At 42.1% G+C, this 24147-nt stretch overlaps 2 protein-coding genes and 1 pseudogene across 2 annotated transcripts in view; 2 read left to right on the forward strand and 1 right to left on the reverse strand.

Moving 5' to 3' along the window:
* The first annotated feature begins 5277 nt into the window (after positions 1-5277).
* Positions 5278-6111, forward strand: LOC121274560 (late histone H2B.L4-like). The gene has a single exon (XM_041181900.1). It carries the CDS (start codon positions 5278-5280, stop codon positions 5650-5652), a length of 375 nt encoding a protein of 124 aa, XP_041037834.1. The 3' UTR covers positions 5653-6111.
* An 843-nt stretch (positions 6112-6954) lies between these two features.
* Positions 6955-7280, forward strand: LOC121274508 (annotated as a pseudogene).
* Positions 7281-7824: 544 nt separating this feature from the next.
* The window catches only part of LOC121274513, a 116200-nt gene continuing 99877 nt past the window's right edge, over positions 7825-24147 (reverse strand). The window contains exon 4 of the mRNA XM_041181850.1: positions 7825-8161. Within this exon, the coding sequence (XP_041037784.1) occupies positions 7843-8161 (319 nt within the window). The 3' untranslated portion in view covers positions 7825-7842. The remainder of the gene's footprint in view (positions 8162-24147) is intronic.

Raw genomic sequence — 24147 nt, forward strand, 5'->3', positions numbered from 1 at the left:
TCTTCTATCCTTCTCACCCCACAGGAATTGGTCCTTGCTCTACTACAGGGAAAGGAGCTAGCTGTTTGATGAATATCCGGTACGTGTATAAGGTCGATTCTATCCTTAACGTTGAAAATAGTACACAAATTTGTGATATAGAAAATAAAATATATAAGAATGTAACATAAGTAACTAAATAACATAATTAAGTAATTATTTAAAACACATTAAGGATGGCATGATAGGTGACGTGTCCAGACTGCAGCATGTGAGAACTCCTGGATAACATTGTGATCCAGAGCAAATGTCTACAGTAAAGGTTCGCGGCTGGAGGAAATTCAGCTCAGATTCACTTAGCTGCAGACTTTGTGACACATCAGCGAGAGGGGAAGTTACCTTGATGCTTTATACCAGGAGGAAGTCACACATCTTAGAGTAGGTTCTTCTGATTTGGTCAGGGACAGGAGGGTGTGACTGTGAATGAGGCAGGTAATGGGACCCAGAGGGCAGGATTGTGAGCCTCTGCAATGGTCCAATAGGTTTGATGTTCTCCCAGCTTGTTTGGATGAGGGCAGTGGCTGCAGGGTAGATGAGCAAACTGACCATGGCTCCGTGGTACAGGAAGCCATTTAAGTTGGAGGAACAAAAAGGAATGTAGTGGTAGTATGGGGCAGTATATTGAATGGGAATGGCACTGTTCTCTGTAGCAAAGAGCAAGAGTCCAGACGGCTCTGTTGCCTGCCTGGTGCCAGGGTTTGGGTCATCTGCTCAGGGCTGGAAAGCAATTTGCAGTGGGAGGCGGAGGATCCAGTGATCATGGTTCATATAGGTATCAACAACATGGGCAGGATGAGGAAGGAGGCTCTGCATAGTCAGTATGAGGAGCTAGGCACAAAATTAAGAAGCAGAACCTCAAAGGATTATTACCTGAGCCATGTTCAAACTGACATAGGACAAATAAGATTAGAGAAATGAATGCAAGGCTCAAGGACTGGTGTGGGAGAAGTGGGTTCCAGTTTATGGGCCACTGGCACCAGTTTAGGGTGTTCTTTCAGATTTTTCTGTACCGTTGTGGTCTACACCTGAACTGTGCTGGGGCTGCTGTGCTCACAAGCTGCATAACTAGGGAAGTAGAGAGGGTTTTAAACTGTATAGTGGAAAGGACCACATTTTCAAAGAGTAGACACAAGGCAAGAAAGAAAGGTATTAATATGGGAAGTGATAAACAGACCATGACAGGAAGGGACAAATAGCATAAATCTAAGAGTAAATCAGCGGATAAGCCGTGTAGCTAGAGAAACAATAAAAGGACAAAACTAAAGGCTCTGTATCTAAACACATGTAGCATTTGAAACATAACAAATTAACTGATAATATAAATAAATAAGAATGATCTGATAGCCAGAGGCATGACTACAGGATAACATAGTTTGCGATCTGAATATTGAAGGGTATGTGATATTTAGGAATGAAATACGTCAGGAAAAGGTGTAGGGGTGGCTCTGTTAATTAATGATGGTATTAGCACATTAGAGAGGGATGACCTAAATTCAGAAATCCAGGATGATTCAGGTTTGGGTTGAGACGTGAAATGACAAAGGCAACAAATCACTTGTGGGACAGGTGCCTATTTAACTGCACGGTAGAACAGAGTATAAAAGAAGAGATCATGGGAGCTTGTCAGACAGGTACAGCAATAATCATGGGAGATTTCAATCTACATATCGACTGGGAAAATCAGATGGACAAACGTAACATAGATGAGGAGTTCATCAAGTTTTTTTGGGATACTTTCTTAAAACAGCACATTCTGGAACCAACCAGAGAGCAGGGTATTCGAGACCTGGTATTGAGCAAAGAGACAGGATTAATTGAGAGCCTCATAGTGAAGGTACCTCTAGTTAACCGCGTTCATAATATGATTGAATTTTACACTCATTTTGGATGGAGAAATAAGTGCATCCATGACGAGTATTTTCAAATTAAATGAGGGCATGAAAGCAGAGCTAGCTAAATTGAATGTCACCCTCACATGCCTGTCTGCTCCTGATAGCCTTTCACCCCCTTGCTAATGGACAATCCATGCAGCTCTATCGTTAAAATATTCAAAGACTCTGCATCCACTGCCTTTTGAGGAAGAGAGTTCCAAGACTCACTGCGCTCAGAGAAATAATTTCTCCTCATCAATGTCTTAAATGAGTGACCCCTTATTTTTAAACAATTACCCCCTAGTTCTAGCTTCTCCCACAAGAGGAAACATCATCTCCACATCCATCCTGTTAAGACTCTTCAGGATCTTGAAGGTTTCAATCTAATTGCCTCTTACTCTTCTAAATTCTAGTCACAAAGATGGGCTAACCTATCCAATCTTTCTTCATAAGACAACCGGCCCAGTCCTGGTATTAGTGTAATAAATCTTCCCTGAACTGCTTCGAACACATTGAAATGTTTCCTTTAAATAAAGAGACCAATACTGTACACAGGCCTCCAGATGTCTCACCAGTGCCCTGTATAACTCATGCAGAACCTCCCTCTTTTTGAAATCAATTCCCCTCACAATAAATGCTAACATTCTGTTAGTTCTCCTAATTACCTACTGTACATACATTCTAACCTTTTGTGATTCATGCTCTAGCACACCCAAATCCCTCTGAATCGCAGAGCTCTGCAATATCTCACCATTTAGATAAGGAGCTTCGTTTTTATTCTTCCTGCCAAAATGAACAATTTCACATTTCCCCACATTATACTCCATTTGCCACAGCTTTGCCCACTCAATCTTTCTACGTCCCTTTGTAGCCTCTTTAAGTCCTCTTCACAATTTACTTTCTACCTATCGTTGTGCCATCATCAAATTTATTAAACATTCATTCAGTCCCTTCATCGAGTCATTTATATACATTACAAAAAGTTGAGGGCCCAGCAATGATTTGATGGCTGGCATGGGCACGATGGGCTGAAGAGCCTGTTTCTGTGCTAGTTAACTCTATGACACTGATCCCTCTGGCACACCACTCACCATATCCTGCCAACCAAAAAGGACCCATTTATGTCAACTCTCTGCTTCCTATTAGCTCACCAATCTTCCATCCATGCCAATATGTTAGCCCCTACACTGTGATCTTTTTATTTTCCACAATTACCTTTGATGTGGAGCTTTATCAAATGCCTTCTGGAAATCTAAGTACAGTGCATCCACCGGTTGCCCTTTATCCACAGCACATGTGACTCCATCAAAGAACTCCAATAAATTGGTTAAATATGATTTTCCTTTCACAAAGCCATGTTGGCTCTGCCAGATTGCCTTGAATTTTTCTAAGTACCCTGCTATATTTAATAATAGCTTGTAACATTTTCCCTATGACAGATGTTCGGCTAACTGGCCTTTAGCTTTCTAATTTCTGTCTCCCTCCCTTTTTGAATGAAAGAGTTATGTTCGCTATTTTCCAATCTAATTTAACCTTCCCCATATTTGGGGAAATTTGAACATTAAAACAAATGCACCAACAATCTCACTTGCCACTTCTTTCAAGAATTTTGGGTGAAATCCATCCAGACCTGGGGATTTCACAGCCATACGCTCCAACAATTTTCTCAATACCACTTCCCTGGTGATTGTAATTTTCCACGAGTTCCTCCCTCCCTTCCATTTCCTGATTTACAGCTTTTTCCAGGGTATTACTTGTGTCGTCTATGGTGAAGACTGAAGCAAGATACCTGTTTAGTTCATCCACCATCTCCCTATTTTGCATTTTCAATTCCCGAAATGCTCTTTCTATAGGACTAACTCATTTCTTATTTAAACAGCTACATAAACTCTTCCTGCGCATCTTTATATTACTAGCTAGCTTTCTCTCGTACTACATTTTTTCCCTTATTAAAATATTTGTCATCTTTGCTGCTCCTAATAGTCTTTACAATCTTCTGACCTGCCACCCATCTTTGATTTTACTTTAAGTTTGATACCGTCTTTAACTTTCTTAGTAATCACAGATGGTAGGCCCTCCCTTTGGAATTGTTGGTTGGTTCTGATTGGAATGCATGTATTTTGTGTATTCTGAAATATCCCTTTAAGTATCTGCCACTGCCTATCCCTTGGCCATGATCTTATTGAATGGCGGAACAAACTCGATCTGCTGAGGGGCCTACTCCTGCTCCTGGTTTGTATGTTCATATCTATTTTAGTCCCACCGACTGAAAGAATTAATCCCACTCTCACATACAGCACCACCAAATGACCGAATTAATCCACTCTCATATACAGCACCACAGAATGACTGAATTAATCCTACTCTCACAGACAGTATCACTGACAGAATTAATCCCACAGTCGCATACAGTATCACTGACTGAAATAATCTCACATTCAGCCATGAAGACAAACAGATGCAGAATATGTTCAAAAGATTCCCAGATATTGACAATGACTCACATTCCCATTCAATACCAGAAACCGACAGATACAGACTTAATTCCACACTCACATTGTGGATGAGATGTTGGTATGTCCAGCATTAATATCACACTCAAACACAGTCCCAGCCTCTGAGAGTGAATGAGAAGTGCACACTCGGATAGTAGCACAGGGTGAAAGATATACAATCAATGTCACACTGATCTACAGTGTCAGAGACTGAGAAACACGATGTGAATCATTCGTAGTTCAATAAACTGAGAGGTACTGAATAAATCCTGCACTCACATATTGAGGCCGCAGGTGACAGATACGCAGTTCATCCAAAATAATATATATTCCCAAATTGAGAATGGATCCCCCGCTCACTCACATGCATCCTGAACTGACACGCACAATGAGTCTTAAACAATCCCAAAGACAGGTACAGAATAAATTCTACACTCACACGGCGTACCACAGTCTCAACCCCCTACCACTCACACACAAATACTCAATACACAATATCCCAGTGAGTAATTCGCACAGGTTACATGAGTTCCAGGAGGATTCCCGCATTTGCGTTCAGTCCCTCTGTGGAGAAGGGCTACAACCAGACGACAATTCCCGGTGTATCTTCACAAACTGGGACTGGAGAAAATCCTGATAAAATGTATTTCCTGATTGTAGTAAAAGGGCTAATGATTGGTGGAGAAGTCAAAATTTTATTGGTGGCTTTAAATATGCCATCAAAGAAAAGTACAACATAAGTGGCTGTTGGTCTTTTTAGATGTCCAATCAGAATCTTCGTTTCCCCATTCCTCATTAGCATATATCTGTCAAACTGTCTATTTAATCGGCGCTGGGAAGAGATTTCTTTTATTCTGTGTCTGAAAGTGACAATGGTTGATGAGAAGAAACCAGCTGCCAAGAAGGGAGGCAAGAAACCCTTGAAGAAACAGCTAGCAAATGGCGGCAAGAAGCGGCGAAAGTCGAGGAAGGAGAGTTACTCCATTTACACCTACAAAGTGATGAAGCAGGTTCACCCCGACACCGGCATATCCTCCAAGGCCATGAGCATCATGAACTCGTTCGTGAGCGATATTTTCGAGCGCATTGCGGGTGAGGCTTCCCGCCTGGCCCATTACAACAAGCGCAGCACCATCAGCTCCCGGGAGATCCAGACCGCCGTGCGCCTGCTGCTGCCCGGGGAACTGGCCAAGCACGCCGTGTCGGAAGGGACAAAGGCGGTGACCAAGTACACCAGCTCCAAGTAAAACCCCAGAACGGACTGAAAAACATTCAAAACACAACGGCTCTTTTAAGAGCCACCCACAATTTCCCCTGAAAAAGCTATATGATTTCTTTACTTCTAATTTATGTTTTTGCTATGAAGCATTTCGAATTGTCTAATTGTTATTTTGATCACGTTTCAATCTCAGAGATTCTCGGTAATGTAGATTTAACCCTCGTTCAATTGTTGGGTCGTTAATGATGCCCCATAAATTAATGACTTACCTCTCACCCTCTGCGCTTTGTTTTAAGACGCGTCATATTCGACCCTTTCCCTGGTTTTGGAGAGAGAGCGAATAGAACGCAAATGCTTCAGGTTCCAGTTCTGTTCACGTTTGGACTCAACAATCGATCAGTTCATTTCCTATAAGCTCCGGTTATGTAGCAACCTTCAATCTCAACGCTGGCAAATTTACTCCAAGTATGTTCAATTTTGGCTGTCACAAATACCTACAATTTCCCGTCTATCTACAGAACGAAGTAAATGGCACTTCCAGCCGGCTGCTAAGAAGCTTTCATCACTGATCGAGATTATCTCGAACTGATACCGGATTCTTAAAGCGAATTGAAATTTAGGATACAATGTGAAATAGTCCCATCAGAGAAGGACATTTATAAAAATTTTTCGTCAGTGTTCGCTTTTATCTGGAATTTCTATATGAAATGTATTTCTTGTTCTATAAATATATCGGCGGTAATTTCGACGTCGAATAAAAAATAGATTCTGTAAGTTTGCGCCGTTATTTTCGACTTGTTTCCAGATACACATAAACATCAGAAACTGAAATATACAAGCAACTGCAGTCCAGGGAAAGAGAGACAGAGATGAGGTGAATGTAACATTCGAATACTAAATACTGAATAAGCATTTCCAATGAGCACTCGAAACGTCAACTTTCTTCCTCTCCGTAGATGAGATTTTCCAGGTTTTTTTTGTTTTAGTTTCAGATTTACAGCATCAGCAGTATTTTGCTTTTATCCAATTAGTACTATGTTCGAGCCGTTCTTTTTTGGCTTTTTAACAAATTTGGCGGGCTTTTAAAATTTGAAAAAAAGATCGGTTGGAATCTCAAAATTTGGCGCCGGTTTTTCCGCCCGCAGTCCGTGGAGTCTCCGGATTGGTGAATTCAGTAGATATCAGATTGATGATATGAACATCATTATGTGATGCAGCACAAAGTGACCAATCATCAAAGCCCGCAGCCCCATTCATCCCAAACCTATAAGAGAAGCGAATGCGAGCGCATTTTCCCATTCTCTGTGAAAGTGTTTGTGAGATTGTGGAAATGTCTGGAAGAGGAAACACCGGCAGTAAAGCTCGCTCCAAGGCCAGATCTCGCTCCTCCCGGGCTGGACTGCAGTTCCCGGTGGGCCGTGTTCACAAGTTCCTGAGAAAGGGCCGTGTGCTGAGCGTGTGGGTGCTGGAGCCCCGGTCTATCTGGCTGCTGTGCTCGAGTATCTGACGGCTGAACTCCTCGAGCTGGCCGGCAACGCGGCCCGGGACAACAAGAAGACCCGCATCATCCCCAGACACCTGCAGCTGGCCGTCCGCAACGACGAGGAGCTCAACAAGCCACCCACAGAGTCTGTGAAAGGGCTGCTCACTGTCTGAACTCATTTCAATCTGGCTCTGAAGAAGCGTCATGCCGACTCGGAACGGTAACTCTGTTCCCATACAGTTGCTGTCAAACCTGCTGAGATTTTTTTTTTCCAGCATTTTCGTTAAAAATACTAGCTTCGCTGCAAAAAACTGCCCGGCATGCCTTACAACCCGTTTTCAATTCGGATTCTTTACCTGATATGTTAATAACAGGCGGGTAGAAAGCTATTGATGGGCGAACTCACCGTGAAAACCGACAGTTCCGGGTGTCTCACATAAACATCATGAGCTGTATGGGCTTTATTCAGGTCACGGTTCAATAGGTATTGGAGAGAAAATGGGGTGAGTCCTTTTTCCACGAGATTCGAGTGGGGTCAGGGGAGGTAATACACCGCTCCACTCACCACTTAAGACATCAACAACCTTAATAAATGAACTATTGATCGAAAGATGACGTGTTTATTTTATCTTTAAATTTCTGTCTCCCGTTCCCAGTTCAGTGCTCTTAATGTGACGTTTTGGGTGGCTCTTAAAAGAGCCTTTGTTGTGTGTTTGGTAGAAAGGGTCGAGTTGTTCAGCCGCCGAATCCATAGAGAGTGCGACCCTGGCGTTTCAGAGCGTACACCACATCCATGGCAGTGACCGACTTGCGCTTGGCGTGTTCAGTGTAGGTGACCGCATCCCTGATCACATTCTCCAGAAAAACCTTCCGCACCCCGCGAGTCTCCTCATAGATCAAACCCGAGATCCGCTTGACACTGCCACGGCGAGCCAGGCGGCGGATTGCTGGTTTGGTGATGCCCTGGATATTATCACGAAGCAATTTGCGGTGCCGCTTTGCTCCACCTTTACCCAGTCCTTTGCCTCCTTTCCCTCTGCCAGACATGATAATTCTTCACTCAGATTACTGCAGAGTATGAGAGACGAGCTGTGTCTGTTCCTCTTTTATACAGCCCTCCCTGACCTGACTGATCAAGGGACAGAGAGTGAGAGGCGGGGCGGGGAGGAGGCTGAATGACAGACAGAACAGAGTCTGTGATAATCCAGCTCCGCCTCCTGCCTATTCGAACTGATTTGTTTACGAATTCTGGGCATCATTAGTGAACAGAGCACTCGAAACAAATCTTACTCAATGGAACATCTTGTTTACCTATAGTTAGAAACCCGGATCTTTTAAATCCAGACCTGTCAGCAATATCCCCACCTAATTCCAGTCGCTTCTACAACCAGACAAATAGTCTGCTTCCATTTCTAGAACAGCTTCTATTCCAAATGACTGGAACTAAGAACAAGATAAAATCGGATCATGGGCCTGTCATTTATTTTACAGAGCGGTAATTGGAAAAGTTTTGAAAAGATTGAACCTGCCAGTGAAAGTGTCTGTCTAAGAAATGGGAATGAATACCGGCTGAAACTTAAACGGTTGGTATTGAATTTGTGACAGCAAATCAATTATTTTAAGGGAGGTGTTGGTGTAGCTATTTCAGAGAGAGAACTTTATCATCCCTTCCAGGATAAGTTGCGTTTGTTATTGTTCGGTACTTTGTGGATATCTACATGGAGCAGTTGTAGTTGGGCACTATCTTTGTCTCTTTCACGGCCCGTTCCCCGGGCAGCAACAGACCTTTTCCTGTCTCGATGTGTCCACAGAAATAGCAGTAGCCAATTTATTGTGGACTGGTGCCGTCTTCTCACTGAACGTGAGACGTGCAAAGAGGTAACTTCTTTAGGTACATTTTAAATGAGTGTGAAACAACATAAACACGGTGAGAATTATTGAAAAACAGTTTATCATTCAGACACAAGATGCCAAAGAAATAGTGTGTCTCGCGGTACTATAAATGCTGACTGTAATTGAAAAAAAGTGTTCGATGGTGGTATAGTGCTGAACATAGCTGCCTTCCAAGCAGTTGACCCGGGTTCGATTCGCGGCCAACGCAGTAGTAACTTACTTTCCAGTCTAATCCGTGGTCAGACCATAATTCCAGACCCGTGCAGTTAATCTCTGTGGTTTCCAAAATGAGATACAGAACAGAAAGTGTGGGAAGATTTCCAACAAGGAAATAAAGTACTAATGGAATAAAATAATTCTAACATTTTCATCACTCAAGTTTTTCGATCGTAAAATTCGGGCCTTGGATGGAAAGACGCCTCACTCCTCCCCCTCGCATATTTCCGATTTGTAGATGATACGTTTGCTATATTTATATCCGCAGCTGCATGTAACAATTTCCTTACCTGTCTTTATGGGCTCCATCCTGCGCTCAGATTCACCTATGAAATGGAGCAGTCAAAATATCTCCCCTCACTTGATACACTAGTTGAGAAATATTCCAGAGGATTCTCTAGCAAGTTGACCGCAAGCCGACCTTCACTGGTCAATATACGCGTTGGGATTCTCACAGTTCCACGCTCTGTAATATTGGTCTTATCGGCAACCTTGTAAATAGGGCCCGAGCCATTTGCTCACGATGCAAGCTTGATAAATTAAGCAGGGTAATGGCTACCCTGATCAGATCATTTCGCGCTGTGTATCACACAAACTCATGACCGGGCCTGAGACCGTCACTTTCCACCCTGAATTATATTCTCTATCAGTATAAATTGTTGTCTTCCCCTTATATTGGTTTTCTTGGGAGTGTCCTGTTGAGTGCAGAAGGAAAAGCTTTGACATGTCTCTTTTTTTCAGCCATTCTCAAATGCATTGGCGTTTATTTTCAATTTGTAAACCTGTTTCACCTCTGCCATTTTGGCTCAGTCAATCTCGGGCCCATTTTCGCATTGATCTTTGAAAGCCGGTGAAATAGGCTGCTCTCTGATTGGTTATAAAAGCCACCCAATGAGATTCCGAACACTGACCATTCAGAAGTGACCGACTGCATTCCCCAGAAGATCGGGGAAAGGTGAATGCGGGAGGAATTCTTCATTCGTGGTGTAAGTGTGTATAAGATTGTAGAAAGACCGGCGCTAAAGCCCAGGACAAAGCCAAAGCCAAGTCTCGCTCCTCCCGGGCTGGGCTGCAGCTCCCCGCGGGCCGTGTTCACAGACTCCTGAGAAAGAGCAGCTATGCTGAGCGTGTGGCTGCTGGAGCTCTCCGCTCTTCTGATTGTAACATTCCCACCGCTTTCAGGGGAGAGGGTCAGAAATCAGCCGTTTCTCTCTGTCCCGTTGAAGCCTGTGTGAAGGAGTCGGTTGGTAACCTATGTTATTGCGTTTCCAGTGAGCTGAGATTGGCTCTGTTTTAAATCGCTGCTTTGTTACCGCCGGTTACAGATAAGAGATTGACACATTTAATCTGTTCCTAAAATAGCGCCAGGATTCTGTGACGCAAAATGCAATATTACAGCTCCTAAAGTGTGAGATTAAAATTGCCTGGAAATTAAGCCGTTCGGCTATTATCTTTTTTTTCCGTCAAATTGGCGGGCTTTTCGAGTTTGAAAATATAGACCAATTGGCACTTCCAATTCCTGCTACCTGGCTCTCCGATTGGTTGAAGATTTGGATTGAGAATGGACTGACCAATCAGAGCTAGAGCCTGGCTAAAGCCTCTCAAACCATTCGCAATGATTATTTATAGAGGTTAAACTGACGGAATCTGTATCTTCCACTCCACCTGTACTTGAGTCCTAAAATATACTTTTTCCCAGCAGGCAAATAATTGAAGGAACCAGAATAAGTATGGCGTTTCCTCCAGCCAAGCTAGAATGAAGATTCCACCTGCTCCTCCCACACAGTAAGTAAATTATCACTGACAGAGCGCAGAGACACAGACAAGTTATCAATTTCACTGCCTCAGACAGTAGAAATAGTTCCAGAGTCACACTTTCCATCCATCAATCAAACTGTGCAGGAGAGATAGATGTTGTTTCCATGTTACCTCGACTCAGTACCACAGACGGGTAGTCCACATTCTCACCCACGATCCAATTTTCACCAGGTCAATCCCACAATATTACAGCCTCAGCTACAAACTAAATGTCAAATAAAACTGATGCATGTTTCCAGTTTCATGTTTACAGGCTTAACCTTAATAATGTACATTGAGATTCATGTTTACAGCAGTCCAATATTTGTACACATCATTAGTTTATAAATTGCAGTATTAATTCCCACATTGTGTTCTGACACATACATTAGATGCAAATCCAAATCTCAATTACATTATCAGTTTGAGATATTCTGAAAGCAAGCATAACCTGAGATCCAAACTCAGATTCTAGTTAAAACTCACCCTGATTATGAAACTAGGATACAATATTAATTTGATGAGTATGGATTGAGCTATAAACTCCATGCTAATTCTCAATCCTCATACAGTGTCAAATTAAAGATACTTTACCAATTCAGGACTGAGCTCCATTTTGCATTTGTGTGGAAATTCTGACTCAGAATCACGCTGAATGTCACATATCAAATCGTTTCATACAAGCTGGAGTTACACTTACAGACCACTCCAGGATCAGATTGAAGTATACATTATCTTTCACAATTGTGTTCACAGTGAAAAAGATTTAATACTCAGCCAAAGCTTACACACGTTGTTTGCTTTAAACCTACCATATCAGTGGCTTGTTGTTCTGCTGGAAATGTATGTGGAATGAATCAAAATGTATAATTATTCCCAGAGACTGAAGGTTATATAATGGATCCCACACTCACACAGAAGCAGAGAATAATTCTCAGGCACATTTTCAGTGCCAGATGCTGAAAGATACAGACTGTTCACTGCACTCACTCACAATAGCTGAATATGAGTGATACTAAAGAAATATGACACACCAGTTGTATCGCTGAGAGATTTAGGAAGAGTCCTAACATCACATAGTGTAACAGATGCTGAGGGATACAAATGGAAGATACACACTACACACACACAATAAACTCCACTTTCACATAAGATACTGATGACTGAAAAACACCAATTGACTCTCACAATTTTTTATAATACCACAGTAAACTTAATCCCATTGACAAATACAGAATGAATCTCATGCTCACAAACACAACCAAGTGATTAAAGAAACATATGATTCCCACACTTCTTTTACAATATCACAGATACAGAGTGCCATTGATAGATCTGCATTGAATGCTACGCTCGCACATGTTATGAGAATTTGCCATGTATGTAACGGATACAGAATGGATACTACACTCAAAATACTGACTTGGAAATATATCGCTGTTCCTTCACTGTCGCTGGGTATAAATCCTGGAACTCCCTTCTGAATAGTACTGAGGATGTACCTACACCCCATGCACTGCTGTGGTTCAAGAAGGTATCTCACCACCACCTTCTCAAGGGCAACTAAGGATGGACAATAACTGCTGGCCTAGCCAGCGAAGCCAACATCCCACGAATGAATAAAAAAGGGCACCAAAGACTTCAGATTCAGAATGATTTCCATGTTCACATACATGAAGTACTGACTGATAGAGTTAAACACACACACATACACAAACCATTAAGAGATTCAGAATGAGTCCCAAACTCATTTGCATTACCAGAAAGTGACTGAGAACAAAACACGTGCACACCTGCAGTTCTACTGGCAGGCTCAAAAAGTGTCCAGACACTCACACAATACCAGAAAATGCAATATGCAGTCTGAATATGACACAGGTATATTGTACCAGAGAATGAGAGACACAGAATGACTCCAACACTCACTTTCAGCACCAGAAGCTGACTGATAGAGCAAAATCCTTCCACACATACAGTTCCACTGAAGGTTTCACAATGTAACCCACCTCTCTCAGTATCTGAAAATACTGATACAGATAGGAATGGAATATAACACAAATATACTGTCCAAGAGAGTGACTGTCAGAATAAATCCAAAAACATTGGCAGTTCCACTGACAATGTCTCCCACACTCACATCCAGTAACCAAGACTAACAGCTTCTGAATGTCTTTCAGTTTTACACATTACCAGTAAATGACATAGATATTGAACCCCACGTTCACAAAATGGTCCAGAAAAGGGCAGTGAAGAATGTATCTCACTCTCAAATACAAATCAACAATCTGACGGTTTCAGCACAACTGCTGCTTGGTAAAACAAAGTATTATGAAATGTCATCTCCACCGTTAGTAATTCCAGACACCCCCCTTCGCCGTCCTATAAAATGTGAATGGTTCTTGTCTGTTCTGTCGCTCTCTGAGTGTTCTGACATCTACTGGCCAGAGCTGAAAAGTGCAACAGAGCGAAACTTTTTTTTAATTCAATGGATCTAAGATTCGCTGGCTCGGCCATCACATTTGTACAACCGGGAACACGTTTGTACTGCAGGGAAGCATTTTACACAACAACAAAGAACATTTCTCAACACCAGAGAGCACAATTCCACAGCAGGAAATATATTCTAAACAGGTGAAATAATTTAACACCATAAGGCAACAGTAGACATTAGTAACCAAGCAGCAGACTGGCGCAGCAGAGACGGGCTCGGCCCATAACCCAGAGGTTGATGGATCGAAGCTATCCTCTTCTATTTACGTTCTCATTAATGCCAAAAGGGAACGTGTCCTGTTGCCCACAATCATGTCTGTTATTTGCTTCAGTTTCTTGCTTCCAGTGCAAAAAATCAATCTTCAGCAAATCTCTGATATGGTGTTTATTTACAGATAAAGCTGTAAATGCTGCAAATATATCCCAGCCAATGTATTCCCCTTTCCCTCAGCACATTCCTCCCAAAGAACTGGCACAGGCTCAAATGGCCTGAGAGGCCACCTCCTCTTCACTATCGCTGTATGATTATCTGAATAGGAAAAAACATCTCTTAGATGGAAACAATATCGTGAAGGTCATATTTTTTAAAGTTGATTCATAGGATGTCGGCTTCGCTGGCTGGGCCGGATTTTTTGCCCATCCCGAGTTGCCCTTGAGAAGGTGGTGGTGGGCTGATTTCTTGAACCGCTGCATTCCGTGTGGTGTAGGTACACCCACAGCGCTGTTAGGAAGGAAGTTCAGGATTTTGACCCAGCGACAGTGAAGGATCGGCGATATATTTACAAGTCAGGATGATGAGTGACTCGGAGGGGAACTTAGCCGCAGGTTTTCCGATCTATAGGACACCCTGCAGTAATTCGCCATCTTTATTTGAACAGCAGCGTCCTCCCTGTGACATGAACCACCGAGAAGGACAAAACTATCAGCCCAGCGGAGACAGCATCGCACCAAATATACAGTTCATCATTATCTGGACAGAAATTGTCATTCCTTCTTAATCACAGGTTTAATTTATGGAATTCGTTCTCCATTATTAATAATATTAACCATAATAACAAGTAAACATAATTAACATAAAAGTTTCATTCCTTCGGGTTTGCATTAGATACAGATTACATTAAATTATTATTTGAGTGCCTCTGATTGTTTCCTGTCTTGTTTTACCTGTTGATAGCTGATGGGAATTTAACGTGCTCAGTTTACCACTCATTCCGTCCTTATTGGCCTTACTTGAGGTGATAACCAGCATGAATGTGACCTTTCTGCTCGAACTGAATGTCTGTCTCTCACATATTGCGGTTACTCATTGCCAGATGCTCATTCACTTTCATATTGTTAAGTCATTCGAAATTCCAATGAGTCTAGATCTCAGTCAAGGGGATATCCCAGTCACCTTTCTCGGGAACTTTCTTCAATGCAAGTAATGTCCATCCTTCAGTAATCAGACTATTATTCTAGGTTTGGTCTCGCCAATGCCCTGTACAGTTGCAGCAAGGCTTCTCCGCTTTTCTATTCCAGTCCCCTTGCAATTAAGACCAACATTTTGCATGCCCTCCTAAGTATTTGATGCACCTGCATGTTAACTTTTTTTCCAATGTTTCTTATACAGCGGCACCTATATCCATCTGTACTACAGCATTCTGCAATGTCATCTAAACATTTTTTGTAATTCTTGTACAAGGATCCCTCTGTACCACAGGATTCTGCAGTCTCTCTCCATCTAAGTAATATTCCTCTCTCCAATGCTTCTTGCAGAAGTGAGCAACCTGACATTTTACTACATTGTACTACATCTGCCATTTTATCCCCATTCACTTGATCGTCTACATATCTATGCAGACTCTCTGTATCCACCTTACAACTTGCTATGATGTCTATATTTGCATCGTCAACAAATTTTGCTACAATGCAGTGGGTACCATCATCCAAATCATTATCATCGATTGTAAATAGTAGAGGCCCCAACACTGAACTCTGTATCTGTCCACATAGTTTGCCAACCTCAAAATGACCCATTTATCCTGCCTCTCTGTTTCCTGTTAGTTAGCCAGTTCTCAATCCATGCTAACATATGAACCCTAACAACATATACTCTTATCTTGTGTCGTGACATTTTATTTGGCACCTTATAGAATGTCTTTTGGAATACAGCTGGCTCCCCTTTATCATCCCTGCTGTTTACAATCTGAAGGAACTCTAAAACAATAATCTAACATGATTTGCCTGTCTTTATCCTCTTCTTAGACTCTTTGAATTACACTCACTATTTGCCTTCACACCTAGTTTTGTGTCATCCACAAACTGAAGGATAGTACATTAATTTCCCTCATCCAAGCTATTGTATATATATATAAGCCAAAGTGCGGCATGAATGTTTCTTCCACTTGTCTGCTCAGTTTGGCTATTGTCCAGGTCTTGCTGAATTTGGTAATGGACTACTTCAGTATCCAAAGAGTCGTGAATGGTGCTGAACCTTGTGCAATCATCAGGTTTATGACCTTATTTTAGAAGGATGGTCATTGATGAAGCAGCTGAAGATTGTTGGGCCGAGGACACTACCATGAGGAACTCCTGCAATGATGTCCTGGAGCTGAGGTGATTGACCTCCAGCAACCACAAACATCTTCTGTGGTAGGTATGACTCCAAGCAGCAGAGAGTTTTCCCCATGATTCCCATTGAATCCAGTTATCACACTGGCTCTTACTGCTATACTTACCCTGATTGATTTTTTCTTTTAAATTCACATCTCCTAGTTTCAATCAATGTCCAAATTTAGAAAGAGAAAAACAGAGAAATCGGCACAAACTAACCAGTTACCTCCTTTCCCGTGATATCAAGCATTGAATATTTTGAACATGGCCGGTTTGCTCCAGCCCCTTCCTCTCAGCTCTTTATCCCCCGCCACTCTCACTCTTCTCTCCTTCTCTCTTCCTCGTGGCTGCTCTCGGGCTGATCTGCCGCTGTTCTTTCTCTACACTCCGGTCTCATTCAGCTTTCAGTCTCGGCTCCTCCGGCATAGTCCCAAGTTTCTAATTGTGTAGGAAATTCTCGGATCTTTCTTTAGTTCAAGATGGATGACCTCACTCTTCCCAATGTTGACCACCACCGGCCCCAGTTTTATTCACTCACTAAATCTGTCAATGACCCTTTGAAACTTGCTGCTCCCACATACGCTACTAACCATGTCCCTGAACCTAGTGTTATCAGCAAACTTGAATATAGGCTGGGAGTTATTAAAATTTACAATAAAACGGAAAATGCTGTAAAAACTCAGCAGTCCTGGCATCATCTGTGCAGAGAGAAACAGAGTTAACGTTTGAGTCCGTATGACTCTTCTTCAGAGCTCGCCACTATTTTACACTTTCTGTCCCTTATTCAATTTTGTATCCATGCTGTCGCTGCCCCTTTAATCCCAGCTGCTGGAATTTTACCAACACGTTCATTATGTGGGACTTTTTCAATTCGCTTTGGAAGTTCAGCACACATCATCATCTTCACTCCCCTGGTCAATGTTCTCTGACACGTCATCAAAGAGCTTTATTAAGTATTTCAGTGCTGATTTTCTGTTAAACAATCTGTGCTGGTTATCACTTATCAACTCATGTTCTACCGAGTGACAATGAATTTTGTTCTGGATTATTGTCTTTAAACGTTTCCCCACCACCAGCATGAGACTAACTGCTCTGTAGTTACTGGGTTTATCCCTCTCCATTTTAAATACGATGTAACATGAACAACCTGCAGTCGTCTGGCTGCACTCCCATCTCCAAGCAGGATTGAAAGATTGTAGCTCGAGTCTCTGTTAATTCCACCCTTCATTCCCTCAGTAATCCAAGGTGTATCCAATGTGGATCGAGCAGCTTTTCTACTGTGAGCGGTGCCAGCCTTGTGATAGCTTCCACTTCATCTATTTTCATCCTATCCAATTTCCCCACCAATGACATTAGCAGCATCCGCTTGTTTTGTGATGACAGGTTTAGTGCAAAGTTTACAAGGCGAACACCAGGGATGGGCCGGTTGTCTTATGAGGAGAGGTTGAACAGGGTAGGCTTGTATTGCCTGGAGTTCAGGAGAGTAAGAGGCAACTAATCAAACCTTTACGATCCTGAGGGTCTTGACAGGGTGGAGGTGGAGAGCACGTTTCCTCTTCTAGTAAAATCTGGAACTAGGGGGTCACTGTTCACAAATAAGGGGGTCGCTATTTCAGACAGAGTTTCTTTTCTATCCGGGGGTCGAGCGCCTTGGGAGCTCACTTCCTCAAAAGCTGGTGGAAGCAGAGTCTTTGAATATTTTAAAGGCAGAGTTGGATAGATTCTTGATTAACGGGTTGTGGGGATAGTGAAAGATTATTGGGGGTAGGCAGGAATGTGAGGTTGAGGTTACAATCAGATCAGGCAGGGTCTTATTGAATGGCGGAGAAGGCTCGAGGGGCTGAGTGGCCTACTCCTGCTGCTAAATAGTTTGTTTGTATGTTCTCATTTATTACGTCAGCCATGGCCTCTCCCCCTACAGTATCTCCAAATAAGCACACCCCCCCACCCTGCCCCACCCCCCTCCACTTTCAGTGACTGCCCTTATGCTGGTAAAAAAAATCTTCTGTGTTTTCGATTGTTACCTGCAAATCTGTTGTCATACGCCCTCTCTCCTGATCTAATTTCCTTTTTCCATCTCTCCTCTGCACTTTCTGTATTCTGCTTGGTTCTGTAATGTATTATGAATCTGACTATTATCATCAGTCTTATTTGGAGTTCCCACAGAGCACAGGATGTGTAGGCAACAGCTCACAGCTGTCCCAACATTTCACTGAAATGAGTTTTCTATTTAATTAAATTTCTCGTATTTAAAGAGTTCCACTCCTTCCCTTTTGTACTTTTGCTGTAGTATCTCGGTTAAAATTACACAGCCGCTCCTTCCCCCACTGCACTTAGCCCTCACTTGCAAAAACTTGAAATTTTTATGTCTTCACTCTGAAATTTACTCTCTCTGTGTTTGAGCTGACAGGTCACTTGAGTTCTTGTTTGTAATTTAATTGTTCCACGTAATTTACCTGAAAGTAAGGTTTTATTTTGAATGTCAATTCATTTGCATTGTAATTCCAGTTTATAAGAATTCATTACATCAACAAACTAGAAGATTGCTCCTAGTTTCTATGTTTTCAAAGGAAAATCTAGAGGTGACATATTTGTTCTGCAATAACGTACCTGCTCAACTCACTTCAATAAATCCTGTTCTAAACAGAATGCTTTATTCAGACAAAACATCTACTTGATGAGCTGATGGTGCCCGGAGCACTCAGCTTTTACTCATTGATCTTCACAAGAGTTGATTCAGTTTTGATGTTGACTTGTTCGCTGGTGTCAATTTACTCCGACTCTTCACCTGATTTCTGTGCTGTCCAATGAAGCTTTCTCAGCAGAGTTCTCAATAATAACGTGACATTTCCTCATAGAATTTCAATCTTGATGGTTTCTGAGCTATTTTATCAAATGATTTTGTTTTGTAAATGTCAAAGTCGCTCTCATGATCAGGCAGAAAGTTTAACTGCTGTGTTTTCAAGCAGCCGACAGCTTTATTTGAGATGTCATTCAGACAGGATTTTGGGTTTGAATCCAGTCACAAATCTGGCTGTGATGCCTTGTGGCTCTAGCTGTCATGTGACCTGCCAGGGGATGACCAAATGATTGCCCCAGTCATGTAGCTGTGGATCTGTAAATTTCTTAAACACTTTCACTGGGGCTGACTTGGTCACACTCGCCTTTGAAACGCAAGGGTCTTTCTTCAATTCCCAATATGGAGTTTTCTTCTAACAAGGAATGATAACACTCCAGTACTGAGGGAGGTGTTGTCCTTCAGAAGAGACATTAAAACAAAGCACCGTCCATCCTCCCATTTTATTGTAAGTGATCGGATGGTGCTGCGGCAGAAAACCCACGAGCAGTGGAGTTATCCCCGTCCCGAGTACTGGCTGATATCTATCCATCAATCAACAGCCCGAAGTATGATCACATTGATGTTTCTGGGAGTTTCCTCTGTGCAAATTAGCTGTCCCTTTCTGACAGAAAGTGTATGTTCCTTTTCCCTTAACCAGTTTCGGTTTTGCTTAATTAGACATGAAATCTGCCTTAAAACTCAACTTGGGTGGCACTCAAAATCCCAACAAATGATTCAGTAATAAAGGATAGAGGGTCTAATTGATCAGAGTGTACGAGGGGCTTATGTTTTCTGTATGAAGAACTGATTTCACTAAGTCACTAACCTCAGTGTCCCAGCTCAATGTAACCCTGAGCAATAACTGGCAGCAGGATTTTGAAGAGATGATTAAATTGGGCCCTGATGTTGATGAAGGTTCACTTGCGCTATTGAAAGGAGCGCGGGGAATTGTCCCACTGTCTTGACCAACTTTCCTGACTCAATAACACCACCAGAAACTGCTCCCCACAAAGAACTAACTGAAGGGTCAAAGTTTAAAGTGGAAAACCAAACCCCTTCTGGCTTTCAAAAAAGAACACATCCCCTTCAAAAAACTTTCTTCATCTGATCCAATATCTGATCATTGAGATACAAGCACCTCCTCCTGCCTGAATTTATTTTGTGCAGAAATTGGATTTATTTGGTTTCATCAGTTCATAAAAGTATCCAGGAGCTGGGAAACTTTCATGATTTCCTGTGTTTCAATGAGAAATTATCATCTGAAATTTTTAAAAAAGACACAGAAAATGCTTGTATCACGGAGCAGGTTTGTCCATCACAGGATTAATACAAACTCACTTCCCGTCCAATCATTGAGGGATGTAGACACTGAGAGGATATGAACAAAGAGGGAAACAACTGGATTCTAATTCCCTGAAAAAAACACGACGTAATTGGGTTAACAGACAGATGTTTCAGGATTTAAATTCCCAAATATTGATCAAAGGATTGGCAGCTTGTAAAATCTAGGAAATGCAGGTTGGAGAGGATAATTTAATTATCTGCAGTATTTACTCAGGGTTGAGTTGTGTGCGGAATTCTAATTCAGGACTGGAGACTGTCAATATTAAGAGAATAATGGCATCTTCAAAACCTCGTTTCAGTTCCCTCCAGGTTTAGTTTTTTTCTTTATGAAGAGGGGGTGGAGGAATTAACTTCATGCGACAATATGTACACAGTGGATGATAATTTGATTATGTGCTCGGTCCAGGATTGTGAAAATCGGAATATACAAACAGAAATAAAGTATTGTTCTCTCATGCGTGTTCTGCCATTTTATGAACTCATGACTGGTCTGTATTTTAGCTCCGTCTATCCCTCTTTGTTTTCTAATTCTTAAAGTTCTTACCGAACAAAAGCCATCAGTTTCATTTTGGAAAATTTTGATTGACTCCCAGCTTTAACGCTTGATTGTGGGAGAGAATTCATTATTTCCACCACCCTTTGTGTGAAGAAGTGCTTCGTGAAATTACCCCTGAAAGGCTTTGATCTAATTTGAAGGTTATGTCCCCTTCTTTTGGTCTTCCCTCACCTGAGGTAATAGTTCCTCCCGATCTACCCTGTCAATTCAGTTAATCATCATATATATCTCAGTTAGGTCGCCCCTTCATGTTCGATATTCAAGGCATTAAGAGTCTAGTCTTTGAAATCCGTCATCATTTGAGGCTGGTATCACTCTGGTGAAATTCTGCTGCTCCCACTCGGAGGCCAATCTATCTTTCCTGAAGTGTGTTGTCCGGAAATGAACACAGTGATCTAAATGGGATCTAAACAGAGTTTTATAAAGCTGTAGCATGAAATCCAATCCTTTGTATTCTTCTAGCATTGTTACAGTATTTTTACCTTCCTGTCCACTAGCTTTTCATGATGTCTGTACATATATTCCTGCTCCTCCACATTTTCCCACATCTCAGCACAAAAATGAATAATCCGCTCTATCCTTCATAGGATTAATTAGACAGCCTATCTCTTTAAAGTTCATTTGCTAACACTGACTGAACTCATCAAGCAAATTTCAACTTAAATGTGTTCCCCAAGGATAATGTTATGTTTCTGCTCCTTCATCATTAACTTTTTCCGTTGCCTCCTTTCATGAATCCTGTCTGATAATCATTCCAATATAATTTTGGTGAAGAACTGTAATTGTCAGTCTCAGTTTTGATGAAGTCTGAACAAATTCGTGATCTCCAGTGAGATAGTGACAAGCAACGGATTTCAGGAAGCAACAATTAATTAATAATATCCACAAACTAGCAACAAGGATTGGATTGGAACCCACATATGCAAAACACAATGGATTAGCAATCCAGCATCTTAAACTTTCAGTCACCCGGTCACCTGTCTGAGTTTTAGAACACAGTTTCACATCCTTTTTCCATCCATGAGAAGTTGGTAAGAAGGTTCTGACTGAGCAGCCTGGTGTGCAATGTTGGAGATGCAGCTTCTGTAAGTGAAAGGAATTTCTATCACATCAGGTCAGGGACTGTTTGAAATGGACCAATGTGAAACATTTCCTGACAAACTAAATTATGACAATAGAAAATCTTGCAGAGTGTATGTACTCTTCATTGGTTGTCAAACATTCTGTCAATTGGTAAACCGTATTGTATGAGAAAGAAAATACTTGGGATGATTTTAATTCCCAAACAAAATCTCCACTTATCGTTCCCTGTGATAAGAAGAAGACTGCCAGTTTTTAACCCAGTCCATCCACATACAGAATCCCTCACCGCTCATACCATTCCAGTAAATCTCCACGGTATGCTCTCCAAGGTACTGCTGTTATTCCCAAAACTTTTCCCTAGCCCTCACCAGGATCTTATAATCATTATTATAATGGCATATGCCTCCAATTCTTTGAATCACATCTACCCACATGATTCTTGTTAACTAAGATATGATGCATTATAGATGAGGATTGGCTTCCATCAATGTTAATTTCCTTAAAGGTGTCGAAAAATTGATTTTCAATTTCAATTAAAAGAACCTTTGTGAAATTGAGCAACCAGCCCACGAAAACCCCGCTTCCTTCATTCCACTTATTGCTATTTTTATTTCTGCTAATACTACTTCTTTATCATAAAGGTTTCCCTCTTCTCCTTTAAATCCTCTTCAACAGATGTGCTCATTTTCTCCATCCACAATTTACAACTGCCTTCTTTTATATTTAGCTCTTGTTTAAAAAGAGATACTGGACAGACCGGCTGAACTTTATTTTGGTAAGTTGCAAGGACTTAATGGGATGCAGCTGATGATGCTGAGAGATGTAAGGGTGGAAATTGTGGAGTTACTGGCCAGAACCTTCAGAATTCTATTTGTTTTTGTAACGGACAGCAACAAACCACTTATTTATCCCAGGACACAATACTGAGTTAATGTGAATCGGTGCTGAGCAGGTTCTAATGTCCCGCGTCTCCAATTCTTTTTTACTTAAGTGACCGGTCCTTGATGTAAGCTTTTTGCTTCACAACTCTTGTTTATTACGGGAAACAAAGATGAATAGAATTTAATCGGTGCAGAGCAGATTCCAACGCCCAACATCTCAGTTTTGATGTAAGTTTTTTCCTCTAAGAATGAGACCCCACCTCCTGGGAGCACAACGGTAATACTTCCAGGATCTGATTTACAACCTTGGAACTCAGTGAAAGGCTTTCACCCTCACCTCGGTATCTGACGTCCGATCGACCTCCAACATTCCGCTTGGATAAGCAAACAAAACAACTTCCTTCCCAGCAGTCCCCCAGCACAGACTGGATAATGTCCCAAGTGTATCCCGTTAATGTCACATTGCTCCACCTAATTATTCTACTCCCCCAAGCTCCGGGAATCTCGGCCCAAATCCCCAGACCTCTTCCCCAGTTCCTCTGTAGACATCGGGTTGCTGCTAATGAACCAAAAGGGGCCTAAAACCTTTAAGAAACCCACTGGGACAGCCCTCTGAACAGGTCTTCGTTAGACCGTATGTCTCCATTAGACCGTGCAGTCACTCACTTTTCCAGAGCCGCTTCATCCAATTCAGGATCGCGGGGAGTCCGAGACCATCCGGACAGGCAATAGGCGTTGGCGGAGTTCACCGAGGGCGTGGACTCCAGTCCATCACAGGGCAAACAGTCACACACACTGAGGGGCAATTTGCCGTAGCCAATCCACCTAACCGACACTTAACCGGAGAAAATCTATGCGGACATGGGGAGAAAGTGCAAAATTCACTCGGACAGACACCCGACCGAACCCGCATGCCTGAAGCTGTGAGGCAGCAGCGCCTCCGCCCACCGCGCAGACAATACCTGCTTCATAGATAACAACAGCGCGAAGTATGAGCCATTTCAGTGCCAGCATCCTGTGGAAATAGAGGATTAAAGATAAGACAGGATTAAAAATACTGAACAGATTCTCTGGGAGCAGGACTCAAGTCAAAGTGGGAAAATCCAGTGGATTTGTCGTCGAAACGTTTCACCACTGGACATTGGCAGCTGAAATCACTCCCCCACCTCCCCCCACCTACCCCACCCCCGCTTTCATACAGACCAAAAATGTTCCTGCACTGATTCAATTTTGCTTTAATTGTTTATAATTAAATGAAGGAAATAAAATGTTAGAGGGAATTTTCATGATTTATAGAAACACCACCAACCGCCAGTTGTCAATCACTCAGCCCCATCAGCCCCACACAC

The sequence above is a fragment of the Carcharodon carcharias genome (genome assembly GCF_017639515.1).
Source record: "Carcharodon carcharias isolate sCarCar2 chromosome 37 unlocalized genomic scaffold, sCarCar2.pri SUPER_37_unloc_1, whole genome shotgun sequence".
Classification (NCBI taxonomy): domain Eukaryota; kingdom Metazoa; phylum Chordata; class Chondrichthyes; order Lamniformes; family Lamnidae; genus Carcharodon; species Carcharodon carcharias.